This window comes from Haliaeetus albicilla, chromosome 22 (genome assembly GCF_947461875.1).
Source record: "Haliaeetus albicilla chromosome 22, bHalAlb1.1, whole genome shotgun sequence".
Taxonomy (NCBI): Eukaryota; Metazoa; Chordata; class Aves; order Accipitriformes; family Accipitridae; genus Haliaeetus; species Haliaeetus albicilla.
Genome location: NC_091504.1, coordinates 17,606,175 through 17,620,693, shown reverse-complemented (window position 1 = coordinate 17,620,693; position 14,519 = coordinate 17,606,175). Strand labels below are relative to the sequence as shown.

The window sequence follows — 14,519 nt, the reverse complement described above, 5'->3', positions numbered from 1 at the left end:
CCTCATAACAAGGACTGAGTCTAAAACAAGAGAGCTGAGCGAAGTGAAATGGCAATGGTGAGCTATTCACGTTTTAAGTGAGAGATGACAGGAAACATTAAAAAGCATTTAAATCAGAAGGTCTTGCAATGTCAGTGGAAAAGAGGAAAAGAATGGAACTCTCCTCTAAGCATCATCCCTTGCTGTGCTTAGAATTTTTGCTTCAAAAAGAGAAATCATGGGATCTGAATTTGGGAAAGGAAACTTAAGAATATTTATTTTTCTTGTAATCAAATGCTAAACATTGGTAGATATTAAATGTTTCTAAGCAATTAAGTAGTCCTTAAAAAAGTCTCCCAACACAGTATTAATGCAACAACAGATGTAATTTAATACCCAAAGTATGCATCACTCAAATGCAACATTAAATACTTTATGGTAATACAATGTTCTTCACATTCCTTGCTAAGTTGAAAAAGATATGGAGGCTGTAAGTCACGCTGTAAGTCCATGCCAAAAGGGAAAAGAAGATGCAGATCCTTATTCCTGTTATTATACAAAAGGCCTAATAACAGCAAAAGAACAACTGTATGCTAGGACTAAGTTAAGATCCTCTGAGCAGTAAGCTCCCTCTGATTTTTCGTTATGGAAAGATACTAAGCATTCATCACTATGCATTTCAATAGCTTGTCTTTTGTAAAAATATTTTTTCTGTATAACTAGGTAATTATACATTTCTGTATAATATAATAACAACAGAAGAAAGTTATAAATACACATTTAGTAGAAATGATACTATGCTTTTTCTGTTTTTCTTATGTCCTGTCATCTCTTAAGGGCTTTTTCTTTTTAATACTATCAGATACAGTGTTTCTAAAACCAACCATATCTAGTACTTTAAACATATTTTTCTTCTTAAAAAAAAGTCTGAAAAAAATCAATGTTTTCTACTATATTCTTCACACAGCTAGATGCAAAGCTAAGAGATCAGATTCTTCGTAAGTCCCTCAGTTCTTCATTAACATACATAAACATTCTCACTCTACTCCTTCCTTTTTCCTGTGTCTTTGTGTATCTATTTGTGTTACAATTCTGCATATTTCACCATTTCCTTATGGAAGGAATAAAGCACACATAAATACTTCAAAACACAGCCCTGGATTTTGTCATATAAAATGCTTTTCAAGTTATGTTGTTCTCGTTTACTTTGCATGCTACACAGATTGATTTACAGGTCAAATGAAATGATAACTTTAAGACTACATTGCCAAGTCAGGGTAGAATTACAGGAAGAAAAAAAAGCAACTTCTAATAGCAACAATGAACATGCCCTTTATCAGCTCTTAGGTCTTGTTAGAAATGGGGACAGTTTATGCAATATTTGAAGAGAAGGAATACAAATGCATCATAAATAAAAATACTGCATTAACTTGTACTGAATAAAGGCATGAGCAGAGATGACAGCTTGGCTTCTTACATATAGGAATCACAGAGAAAACAAAAAAAACCAAACCACAGGAGCTATATATATGCAGGTTTTAAAAAGATTATTGAAGACCAATCCTAATAGGTTTCCTCTTAATTCAAAAGTTTTCTAATGGTCATTGCACTGGAAGAGAGAAATACAGATCATCATTACTACTACATGGTTTGTTTTCGTACCAAAAAGCATTGGAGGAGTGACAAGGGCATGGGAGGTGGCTTAGGATGGATGTTTTGCACTATGCCAGTCAGATATAATTTAAAACCTTATCATAACTTCTACTCAGTTTCATTTACAAAGTTTCATTCACTTCTATTGCTGTTATTAACCCAGAAATTGTAACATAAGCTTCAGAACTTTCCAAGCAGGAAAGGAAAAAAGAAAAACCTTCTAACAGAGATTAAGTTTGTTATTTGCTAGTTATTACTCTACTAAGAGTGAGTCTCAGTACCACATTAAATGTGGCCACAATGACAGAGGCAGGCCATATCACTAAAAGCATGTAAACTTGCAGCATACAGGGTTGGCCTAATCTACCTATCAAACTCTGAATAGAATTTAAGATTCTAACTGATGAAGTCTCACATGATATAAATCAGGGATTATCAGTCTCCTCATACAGTAGTTCCACCAGTGCGTTCAATATAATTACCTAAAACTTATATTCCCTTTATTGTAACAGAGACAGGGAAAGAATAGCGTGTTTTCTGATGCTGGCAGGTTTCCTGGAATTGGATTTTCCCTTCTTCCTCTCTGTTTTGTTGAACTATTCAGAAAGCAAACATCTAATAAGGATCTGTTTGAGATGGTTTCACAGAGGCCTGAAGTTCAATGAAAGTATCCTATATCCATCTAACTGGTTGAGATGCATTAAAATGATTCCATGAAAATTCTTGTGACTTAGTTGTATTAACACGTTTGGGTACCTAAAGTCTTGGAACTTTATAGTTACAAATCTAGATACGCACTAATAGTAGATAGCATGCTTACAAAGCACAGAGAAATTCTTACTGGACAGAATTCTAAAGGACACAGCACAACACACACTTATTGCTGTTATCTTCCTTAGAAGCAGCATGAACTTCCTGGGGTTGACTCAAATTCAGGCATATTTAGATGGATTAATTTGTTATTTTCCCCAGCATCCCACCCTTCTTCTGAAGGTTGTTGTCCCCTGAAGCCGGTATGGCTGAACCATGCAGAAAGGAGTTCCTGAACTGCCAGTCCACACTAAGCTTTTATGAACATCTGCACCAGTTAACTGTAGCACAGCAGCTGGAAGTTGAGTGTAAATTATGGCAGTACATGAGCCACTCCATACAGAAGTTACCCACTCTGGCTGCAAAACCAGCACTCCTCTGATAGGGAGTAGAACACGTACTTCAAGGTAGCAACTGGTTCAGCCGTTTGTCTTCAATTCATTGAATTCAAAGCAACATATTCAGTGAGTCACAGCAATGACATGACTTACAAACAAGCTGGCAGAAAAATACACATCTTTGTCAATTATAAAACTCCTCTTTTATTATGTCTTGAATACAGGGAATTGCATTCCAGGAAGCATAAACCAGGAAAGCAAATGACATATACATGACAGATCAACATTGAAAAGCCATTAACAGAGCACTCCATTAATCAGGCCATCACAGCTGAATCATCTCCTTAAAATGTTTTCCTGACAAATTAGCCCTCAGATTGATGGAAGCAGGTAGGATGAGAGTTTCCAGGTAGGTGATAGGCAGGAGACAGAAACTACATTTTAAAGGAAGAAGCTGCTCTGAGTAGATAGCAGGACTGACCAGCCTGCAAGACAAGAAGCCTTCAGAAACATGGAGAGGCTACAGCCTGAAAATGCTTACAGAAGAAGTGAGGTTGGATGGGATGCAATGGCTAAATACTGTAACACCCAACTATTTTATAGCTTCTGCGGTTACAAAAATTCTAACATCAACATTTGTTCCTTAGTTTTCAGTTGCATTTGTCTTCAGCAGGAGACTTGGAAACCCTTAGCTCATATCACCAGCAAAGAGAAGACTCCTGAATTCCTAACACCTACTTTAAGTCTGGGAGGATACTCAAGAGAACCAGAGAAACTTGCTATGCTCTGCCCACAGAAACAAATGATCAGTCTAAACCAAAACAAACAACTGAGTGAAGAGATGAGTATTAGTGTAGGTTGCTGCGAATTTGGGATTACATAGATCCATTGACAATCAGTCTAAAAATAGAGGCTGTAAATGGGAGGTGTGACAGATTGCAACCTAACACAACACACTGAAATATTCTGATGCTTATCCACATTTGCAAAATCTGACATGTGCATTACTATCTTATTTCACAAAAAGTCTCTGATATCATTTAACATACCTGCACGGGTATATTTCCTTTTAAGGTTCTTTTAAAGGACCTTTATAAGAGTATCATAATCTATGCTACAGTATTGTGACATTTCTTAAATCCTCCGAGGAATAAATAAGAATCTCTTTTTGGCAATACAGAAACCTCATCCTTTCTACCTAGATTTACTGTTTTAACATTTCCATTAGTACAAATCCACTCATTTTATCAGAGATTATAATCTAATATTGATATACCCCAAATAAAAATGTAATTAATCCTATTAATTTACAACTAACATTTTCATATCAAAGCATCTCAGCAGTTACACACATACCAATGCACATACTAAAAAAATCAGAGAAAGTGATGCCTAGCACAAAGCACCATTTTAACTGCAGTATTCCACAGCAGGCTGGTACTAACATGGAAGGCAGGAGTCAGCTGCTGCAGAGCATACAACACTAAAAAGAGACTTTTATGATAGAAATAATTTTTAATTCTTTATGGAGACAAAACAGATGGAGGGACAGAAAAGATAGTATCTCCCATATCAACTTATATCTAATCACTCCCATCAGCTGGCACTCGGGAGTTGCAAATGGCTCCTGAATAAACTCAGATCAAGTATCTGAATTTTGCAGTCTGAATCCATTTTCATTAAATATTACATATATTAAACACCTGAGATGAATTCCTAACCCTCTGAAAGACAACAGTAAACACCTAAAAAATACTAATGAGCTGTCATAGCAGAGTTCTTCGTTAAAAAAAAATAAAAAATTATTTCATAAATCAACTGGAAAAATATATGCCTCATTACTGCAGTTAGCTTAAACTGGATTTTCTTACACAGTACTGGCAAACATATTTTTAATCTTTCTAGGATAGGAAACACCTAAGAACTTAACAGAATTGCTTAGAAGTCTGGCAGTGTCTGGTTACACAAATATAACCAGGCTTTATGAGCAACACAATATTACTTGTTTGCATGTCTCTATATCCTCTACTGCCAACAAAAAAAGAAAAGAGTGGAAATAATTATTAGCAAACTTCTTTTGGCAAAAACATTCATTCCAAGCTTTGTTTTCCGTGAAACTGGCTGAAGAATTCTCTTTCTAGTATCACAGCCATCTGTCCCATTTGTTAGCGATAATGAGCACCAGCAAACAAGTCTCAAACCAACTGCCAAAAAAGACATCTTGGACATACCACCAACTGATTCAAGCAATTATTAGTATGATGTAGTAGAATAGAAGAGAAACAAAAGTTGTGACCCTGTATAACTACTCATTGTATTAGAAATACATGACACTTAAAATTTGTATTAGCTATATTGAGAAATATCCTCTACTTATGTTTAAACTTTGGAGAGTTCAGGGCTTGATTTACTTTGAGTCCTGCAAAGTCTGCAAGTGGAATAAATCAACAGCACTTATCATCTGTAACTTCTTCTCTTGCCAGAAGTTCAGAGACAATAAAGAATACATCTTCCCTCTTTCCTTGAAGCTGGAACCTTTAAGCACACTCTGAAAAGAAGCAGGTGAGTGGAACCACTCCAAACCTCTTCAGCGTCTTTTCTTGGTCTAAAATTTAATCCTAGAAGTCAAGCACATGAATAGTTTTAAAAATACAATTCAAAATATATAAACTGCATAGGCTCACCATCACCCTTGACAAAATGGTAATGGAAAACCAATATAAATTAACTTGATTAACTTTCAATTTTCCTCACTTACGTGTTTAATCGTGTTACAATGCTATGTACTCTCTGAAGTACGTTAACAGGAATGCCTCTTCCTAGACACTTTACAAACAATATCGTTTACCTATACAGACAGATGGTTGTGGAACACTAGCCTCTGTCTCGACATGCCTGTAACAACTTTCTTGCTACTACAGGATGGTTATATATCTGTTTCCTCACCAAGCATTTCTCTCTTTAGTCATCGGCCTTTACATGCTGAACTCTGCACATACTTGACCAGGCTCCAGGTTCCATTCTCCCTGAAGCAAGCATTCTTAACCAGCGGATCTGACTGGATTTTTTTTTTCTTCTCTTTGAATGACTCGGCAATGTTTGTAAACCAAAATACAAACTACAGCTATAGAAACAAGGATTTAAAAAACAGTCTCACTATGTATCTATCTGCCTTACACATTTCCTTGAGGAATATCTTGGCAGGCCTAAGTTCTGTAGTGCAACTCTCTGCAGTTGTCTGCACGTCCACTTCTTTCCCCCTCAAACAGCTCTGTGACAAATGCTTCTGTACTGCTTAACCCTGAGAATGTATTTCCACCCAGCAACTTCTCTTTTCCTGTAATTTTCACTTTGCCAATTTAAAAGCAGCAGGTTGGCTCTGCCAGAGGTTTAGTTTGTCCAGCTGCCTCTCCCACAACTTTGTAACAATAATCCAGTGTTTGCTGAGGCTGTCTTTGCTATTAGCACGGTCTTTTTTCAGCCTTGTTCATTTAACTGATAAATCATGCAGTCCATGTAGCAATTGTTATTACAGCCATTGTAACTGGTCCTAATCCTCTAATGTGTTTAGCTGTTTGCTCTTAGAAAGAGCTAAACCATTAATAACTACAAATACACATCTGCCTTGCTCCTTTCATGCCAAATATCCAAAGTTCTCTTTGAGCTGTTCTTTGTGTATAGCTCTGTTCTTTGTGGACTAGCTCTGCTAAGAACTAAAATCATTACAAATGTTTTCAACTTGGGAAAAAAAGTTTCCACTGCTGGAAATTAACATATTTTATGTTAGGCTTATGAAGTGTTATTCTTCTGTGGTAACATATGAACTATATATAAACTATGATCTATTTGTGGTGAATATTTACCTGAGCACTTTTTTTAAAGCCAGAATTGTCCTTTTGCTTTATATTCCATTTTTGTAGTAATAACCTGTTTGAAAGAGAAACAAACCCCAAAGAATTACAGCAGCTTTTCATGGAGACATAAAGTAGCTTTGTATCTCTGTTTAGCCATGTCCTTGTGCAACAGAAATCTTTTCATTGAGGAGGTATAATGCATTTTAAGGCTCTTTGCAAGTACTTTTGTCCACTATTACTATTGAAATGCCGCTTTCTGGTTCTGGATTGGCAGTTAGGAAGTGTAACAATGAAGAAACATAACAATCAATACAATTTAACTGTTCACTCCTGTTCTAGGCAGGTATCAAAGCTAGCTCTGAATGATACCAGAAGCACCATGAAATGGTGTGCCACTCGAGCCAATTCAGTCTACTCAGATACAGATGGCATGCAGTGCCAGCAGGGATATGCTGCTCTACTTTTCAAATTACTATCAATCTCCCTTTCTCTTTGCCTCGAAAGACCTGTAAAGTTTCTACTAGCCTTTTTCTGGGAAGATTCCCTAAGCCTTCCTCTTAACTCTTCTTACATTTCCTGATTTACCCCAGGATCCGACAAAATCATTCTCCTCTCAAAGATCTCATCTCTCAATGTCAGTCTTTTTCTGCTTTCCTAATTAATTTGACTTTTAATCTTTTTCCTTTCCCTATTAAGTCTTGGGGCCACCAGAGTTTGTCCTGTGTCTTCCCCTCTTTCCTTCCTCACTGTAATTTTCAGCTTCCTTCTCTCTCCATAGAATAAGAATGTTCTACCAACACTCTTCAGGTTGGTCTCTCTTTCTTTTCTCTTCCACATCCTCCCTCAAGATGAAATTTCTTTTTCCCTTGGGTTTGAGATGGGATTGTTTGAGAACAGAAGAAAGATCTCACATTATTCCATGCAGAGAACATAATTCTAGCAGACAGAGAATGGATGGTGATGCAGTTAGAGAAATCAGGATGAGGTAGGATAGAAGCAGCCCATACAGATTTTAGAAAATAAAAGTAATTTGCATTTCTGAGTAAGAAGTCATACTAAAGGAATAGGTACTAAAAAGACCATTGCATCACATTAACAAGAGTCAATTTTCTCTTTTAACAATATATACCAAGAGAAATACATCAATTTGGCAGATGACAGAACTCAGCAAGGAGAGGAACAACTTAATGTAATTTCTCTTTGATGTAAGAAATGGAGGGACAACAACTGAGAGAAGACAACAGCCCTAAAGTTTAACACATTGTTAGAATCTGCTCAGATCCTTTACTACAGATGGTAGCTAACTGTGTAAGACCTTAAAAGTAAATCCCTCTGAAACAGCTGGCTTGCGTGTCATTTTCCAAGCCTCAAAAAACCACTAAATTTGACAGTACAAGGAAAGAAACAGCAATTCTTTTTTACATAGCAGACACTGGAAGCCAGTTATTCTTGTCATCCTTTCATGAAATAAAAAAGCAATTATTGAAAGATTCTTGATAAATACTCACCTCAAAGATTTTGCTTGTTTCAAGAAACTTCTAGCTTTTGCTACTTCTTGAATAAGTTTCTTTAAATCATCTCCTTCAAAGTACGGGAAAACTGGATCCTGAAAACAGAATTTAAATATTCTACTTTAACCTGCACCTACTTACTATTTTCAATTTCTACCAACTTAACTAACTGAGCCTAAGCTCTAAATCTCCCTACTCCTATCTACTTGCAGAGAAGGTCTTGATATTACCAGGGGAGAGCAGAGCAACTCTGTATTGAATATGGTTCTGTTCATTAATGTATTTTTCTACTGTGGCAATCCCTGAGATTTCCTGCTGGAGCATTCACATGCTGAACACTGTATGAGGATTTTACAATTATATAAATAAAATAAAAGATGGTAAGGGTAAGAGGGCACAGCAAAAGATAAAGTTAGCTTAAAACCCACAGTGTCCAGTGTCCAGATACAAGATTTTTTTTGCTTCTCTTTCAAAAACTGTATTCCATTGTATACTTGTTTCATGGGTTTGGTCACCTGACCTAGCCAGCTAGCAGAGAGGCAAAGCCATATATTAAAATTTCTCCTTTCAGTTTCAATGTGAAGTTATCTTAGGAGTCTTGCATTTATTTTTCTCATGATTTTTCTTTTTTAAATGCAGTTTGACTACTGATGAAGAACTAAGTTGAAATGAAACAAACCCAAACCCAACAAAACCAATCTATTTAACATACATCTTCAACATCAAGCCCCTCTGTCAACATTCTGTGTGCTGCTAATTGTCCATCCACAACTCCAAAACTGCAATGGTAGCGCCCTCCTGTTTGGGAAGCAAGCTTCTTCAGAAATTCATTAGCTCCTCTGTTAACAACAAAGTAGTAAGTTACTTATGAAAATTATTTCCCTGAAAGCAACAACAATAGAAGAAGAATTTCTAAGAATTCCTCAAAGAATATTAGATCAAAACAAATAGTTTGGAGGATATGATTATAAACTTCTGTATAGTTTCTATCTGTCAATTGCTCATGAAGAATATAAACTGCTTAGCTGTCATAACCTCCAAAGACAGGCTACTTTTGGACAATAGGTTCAGTGTAGCAACAGAACCAAAAAAAGAAACTAAACCAAGAAATCCAGAAGCCAGGCTAGCAGGTAAAGGGCAGTAATATTTTACACATGGGAAAAAACCCAAAAGCTGGGAGACTCCATAAAGGGAAAGAACATTTTGTGCATGCCCCATATTTTATTCTCTTGCCCCAGCCTCTATTACTTCTCATTGTCCAATGAGAACCATTAGGATAACTAGTACAGTTGTTACTGTATTCTTATTGCAAATATGCTAAATCACACACTTTTACTGCCATTTATACATCATTTTAGAGTCCTGTCTCCCAAGTACTAGCCTTGCAAAGTCAAAAATAGTTACATGTCCATTAATTTCAAGTAAGCTGTAAGGATTGATTCCATTCTGGACACTAAAATCTCCACAAATGACTAGATTTTTTTTGAATGGAAGCAGCAGATTTTGTTTCAGAGTAACTCATAGTCAGAAGTGACATCTTTCTCCCTTATTTATAAAGGATTATAAATTATTATTTCCATTATTATAAATTATTATCTCCATTATTATATAAGCAGATTTCCTTAACAGACAATTATTGGTTACTGACCAGTTAACCAAGTGATATGCAAATAAATTAACTCAAAATATTCAGAATTAAAAGACTTTTCATAAATACTTAAAGTGGCTTTCTCAACTTAGGGCCCATAATTCAAAGTTTTTACCAGGAAGGAAGATATATAGAAGCTTATAAAGTAACACTCTTCCTGTCAAACCTCACTTCCAAAATCACAAAGGTCACAGACTATGCATCAAGAAGTCCACTACTTCTCCCCTTAATGGCTTGAAGAATGACATCCAAACTGTCATCTTTTGAGGGATTTAGCTTTAAGGTCTATTAGCTACCATAGCAGTACAGGATCTGGGCAATTTAATTTGGAACAGTAATGGAGTTTTGAAGCAAATCCCCCAATTATTTTTGTCTGTCACATGTTGGTTTAGCTATCTCAGTAGCTCTGTTGTGTGCAAACTATACTACTTCAGCAGGAGACTAATCTAGAAACTCCAATGCACATATGCTTTCAACTTTTTATCAGGCATTAGCGTGGTTGTACTAGCACAACATTCTCCAGTGTACACCTAGCAGACATGCCCACAGATGACTCCTGAACCATCCAGAGCTCTGAGAACACCCTGAAGTGCTACAGAATGGCCCAACCATCGTGTGTGCCCTATTTTCTCATGACTACCATCTCTCAGCTTTCCTTGAGATCCTGCTGGTCTTTCCTCATCCATCCTCACTCCTGCTTTGAAATCTTTTACCTTTCCTATGACCATATTTTCTGTTGCATGTTCACCTTCCTGAACCTTTTATTTCTTATGCTTTTTAATGTCTTTTTACAGCTCTTTTCCACTGCTGTGGCAACATCCACCTCACAGTTCAGCAGGATGCAACCTAGGACCTAACAGAAACAACACTGCCTGTCAGTTTGTGCTATGAGAGGGTCAAAAATTTCTCATGGCAGCTGGATAACCCAAAGGCATTACCCAGAAGTTGTTAACCCCATGACTGCCACTGGGACGGGAGGGCTGGCAGGCAAGGCTGAGTTCCTGAAGACCTTGGACAACTACTGCATTTTGAGGTGGCAATGTGGACATGCACCTATTCTAGAAAGAACTGGTGGCCTGTTTGGCTATCTGCTCCCTGCACCACACAGGCACAGCCATGAATTAAAATCTAGAGGAATGCATACTTTTTGATATTGTATCATGGTTCCCAATTCTGGACCATGCAAAGACCCCCAAAAAGGAACATCCAGAGATCTATCTTTAACCAACAACCCACTATGGCTGGCTTTAGCACTTTCCCAGTGCTCCCGATTCCAGTCCAGGTCGGTGTATTAACTTCTTATGCCTCTATAGGGATGTGTATATGATAGACTAATGATAGAACTACAGGAATGACCTCAGTATTGCAGACTAGTGATGCATATCACTTCTTTGTATGTGTGGAGGTAACTCTCTCAAGGACATAAGCTGTGGGAGATGAAGGCCATGTGGCAATTACCTGTGTCACAACAGCCTTCCCAGTTCCCATATGCATGAATGTCTAGCTCAATCCTGGTGTTCAGTGAACTGAGCACGTGACCCATTTTGGTAACACAGCCTTTTGACAATAAATAAACCAGTAATTTTAAAGTTTTTTTTTGTTGTTGTTCTTGCAAAGTATCATATACCTGTCTGTACAGTTAAAAGAAATGGTGTGGATTTTAATATCTTGTTTCTTTCTCAATCTTTCAATTTCTTTCAAAATCAGACTGCAACTGGTGTCAGGTTTTCCATCAGTCAATATGTACAGTGCCTCTATACCTTTGAAACTGAGGGCCTTCTGAAAAGCAGAAAATAAGCTTAAATAATTAGTACACTTATACAAAGAGTTATACTTAAGAATGAAAACACTATTCCAATGATTTAAGATAGTTTTATATTTACTACATCATTAATCAAGTTATTATTGTCTTTTGCTTTTCACCAAGTATGAAAGAGATCAAGGATATAATTTTGAAATATAAACAAGTAGATAATTTGTAGCATAAGGCAATATAATCATAAGCAGGGCATCACCAAAACCTGACTCACTGAAATAACCAAATTAACTGGTTTTGGAGAACTGCTGACAGAAGATTTTTACATCACAGTTTGTGGTAGTTAAAGATGCTTAATGTCTGAAAATCAGGCTCACTAGGACTTGGCCTTTTTCTTGCTACGGTAATTGACTCAGTGGACATCTTTGTAATACAGACATGCCTTATAGTTCTACTGAACTTAATTCATGATGAATTCCATAAAATTTATAAAGAGATTCTGCAAGGGTGTCTGGAATAGGAATCATTCATTTAAGGCAACATTTCTTTTTTTATTCAAATTTTAAATCTCATGAAATTGCAAGTTCTTTCAGTCTCTGTTTTAAATTATTATTACTAGTTGATTTCTACACTGAGAACTTTTATAGGAGAAAAGTTTCTTCACCTGTTACTGAAGTTCAAGAATTACACTCAATGCCCATGTGATTCCAACAAACACTGCTTCTTTAAAATCCCTGTTTGGCCCAAAGCAAATATATCACAGCCACAGTTGTACATAAACAGAATTTTGAGCAACTGGCTATTTTCTCTCTCCAGTATTCTTTGAACACAAACATTAATGCAACTATTGATATTTCACATTTTTCTTATACTCAGTATGAGCAATGAATTCTAGTATCTATGAGCCCTGGGGACAGGAACAGTAGCTTGATTCCAGATCTGTTCAGTGTTTTGCATATAAAAATGTTGTATGCTTTGACCAAGTAATTTTCCTAAAATATTATCAGTCAGATGGAAGTGTTTTATCACAAGACACAATGTCTTCTCCAAAATATGGTACACAATTTACTAACCTGTAAAGCCATAAGGATGCATGTATTACCATGAGCATGGAATTTGGATACCCACTGCACAGCATCATGACATGTTTGATCATTTGCCCCTACAAGACACTCCTTCCAACTCTCTGTGTTTTCTGCAAATCTCAGCAGGTTAAACCTGAGGAGAAAGATGGCCCACAACATGTAACCCTAACCAATACTATCAGTCACTTCAGATAAGCCTGTTTTGAAATAAAAAACCAAAACAAAACAAAAAAACAAACACACACAACCCCAAATCCAATTAAAAACCCCAAAACAAAACTAGAAGCAACCAAAAAAACAAAACCAAGAGCCTAGTATTGGATTAAGGTCTTCAGCTTTGGAAGAGTCAGAAAGCATGTCTCACTCTGCAGGAAGACAAAATCTATGGGAATGCTGAGCCCAAAAGGATAAACAGCATCAGCCTATGGCAAATGAGGCTCAAATCTTAAAGAGCTCAGAATTAAAAACTGGTTAAAAAGAACAGAAAAAGCAGTTCATGTCACATGCATATTATGCACTAACATATAATCATTACTTGTACTGTGTTTCAGTACTGTATTATTTGTAATTATTAAGTAACCTTATTATGTAATAATAAGTAGTGCAGATTTCAGTCTTTATCAGTAGTTCATCATACCTGACTTCATTTTTTCTCAGCTGTTCCCAGATAAGAGAGGTAAGTTCTTTTGTGATATGTGGCAAATATGGGTCCATGGAACCGGATGTATCAATCAAAACACAGACATTTGCTTCTAAAATGGTACCAAACAATCTTCGGCTTCCTGGCCAGAACATTAAAACTAATTAAGCGTCATTACACAGGCTTTTTTTATTGAACATATTATTTTATTGAGCATACTGTAAAATCTTCAGTCTTTAGGGGTTATTTTGGGCATATTTCTACATAATAAATTCTAATCTGTGTGGAAATGAGGTAGTTCAAAGGTTAATAATAGAAAAATCTTTTGCCATTTCAAATCTAGCACTGTCAAGCATTAATTACTAGCCAATTGTAGCAACTTGCATTAAATAATTTGTAGCTCCTACTTTACAATCCAGCAAAAAATTAAACTGTTTCCCAACAAAGATCTTTATAAGCAACAGAGGGATCAAAGTACTTTTCACCAGCAGTGATGCTGAACTTCTAAATAGGGCACATTCTTAGCAGAAGAAACAGAAAAGCTAATTTTGCTTGTATATGTCATTGTATATATTCTGTTGATAGAAAGCTTCTGACACCAGGAACCTTGTATTCATGAACACGACATACAAAAAAGAAAAACTTACATCACAGCCCTAATTATTTCACAGCAAGCTAGATGTTCATCAGCTACACAGATGCTGAATTCTCTTGCATTCTTATTTCATTGTCATAAAGATACATTTTAAAATTTCAGTGAAATGCAAAACAATGATCTTTATTCATATTTGAGGTCCAGATTTATGTTCAGATTTATTCTATTAGAAATAGTAGACAAGAATATTTAACATATGTTTAAGTTGTGCTTTGTAGAAAAACGGATGCACACCAATACCTGACAGAAGCCACTGTATTCTTTGTATATAGCGCTGCAATACTTTCTCCAGTTGTTCAGTGTAGGTTTCCAGTTCTTTAGATTGAAACTGCAGATGTTTCACAACCCCCTGGAAAAATTCAGTTTGTACAGAAGCATTTTACTTCAAGAGATTTCAGATCAGCTGCTATATATGCAATGTCTGCATTAGAAATCAGGGAGATTAGGTTTTTTGTCTTTACCTCTATGAAATAGTGTAAGAAAATTTTTGCAACTCTGTTGCTACTAAATAACTGGTTTACCCAAATCAGGAAAGCCTAGTTCTCATCTCAGCCAGCTGTGCTGGGCAACAAAATCATATAATTTGACTG

At 36.3% G+C, this 14,519-nt stretch overlaps 1 protein-coding gene across 1 annotated transcript in view; it reads right to left on the bottom strand.

Moving 5' to 3' along the window:
* Positions 1-2,960: 2,960 nt before the first annotated feature.
* The window catches only part of VWA3A (von Willebrand factor A domain containing 3A), a 38,077-nt gene continuing 26,518 nt past the window's right edge, over positions 2,961-14,519 (bottom strand). Inside the window, exons 27-34 of the mRNA XM_069810086.1 lie at positions 14,170-14,278; positions 13,272-13,416; positions 12,623-12,767; positions 11,421-11,572; positions 8,858-8,984; positions 8,143-8,240; positions 6,644-6,707; positions 2,961-5,398 (exon numbers count right to left, since the gene is read on the bottom strand). Coding sequence (XP_069666187.1) covers positions 5,393-5,398; positions 6,644-6,707; positions 8,143-8,240; positions 8,858-8,984; positions 11,421-11,572; positions 12,623-12,767; positions 13,272-13,416; positions 14,170-14,278 — 846 coding nt within the window. The 3' untranslated portion in view covers positions 2,961-5,392. The remainder of the gene's footprint in view (positions 5,399-6,643; positions 6,708-8,142; positions 8,241-8,857; positions 8,985-11,420; positions 11,573-12,622; positions 12,768-13,271; positions 13,417-14,169; positions 14,279-14,519) is intronic.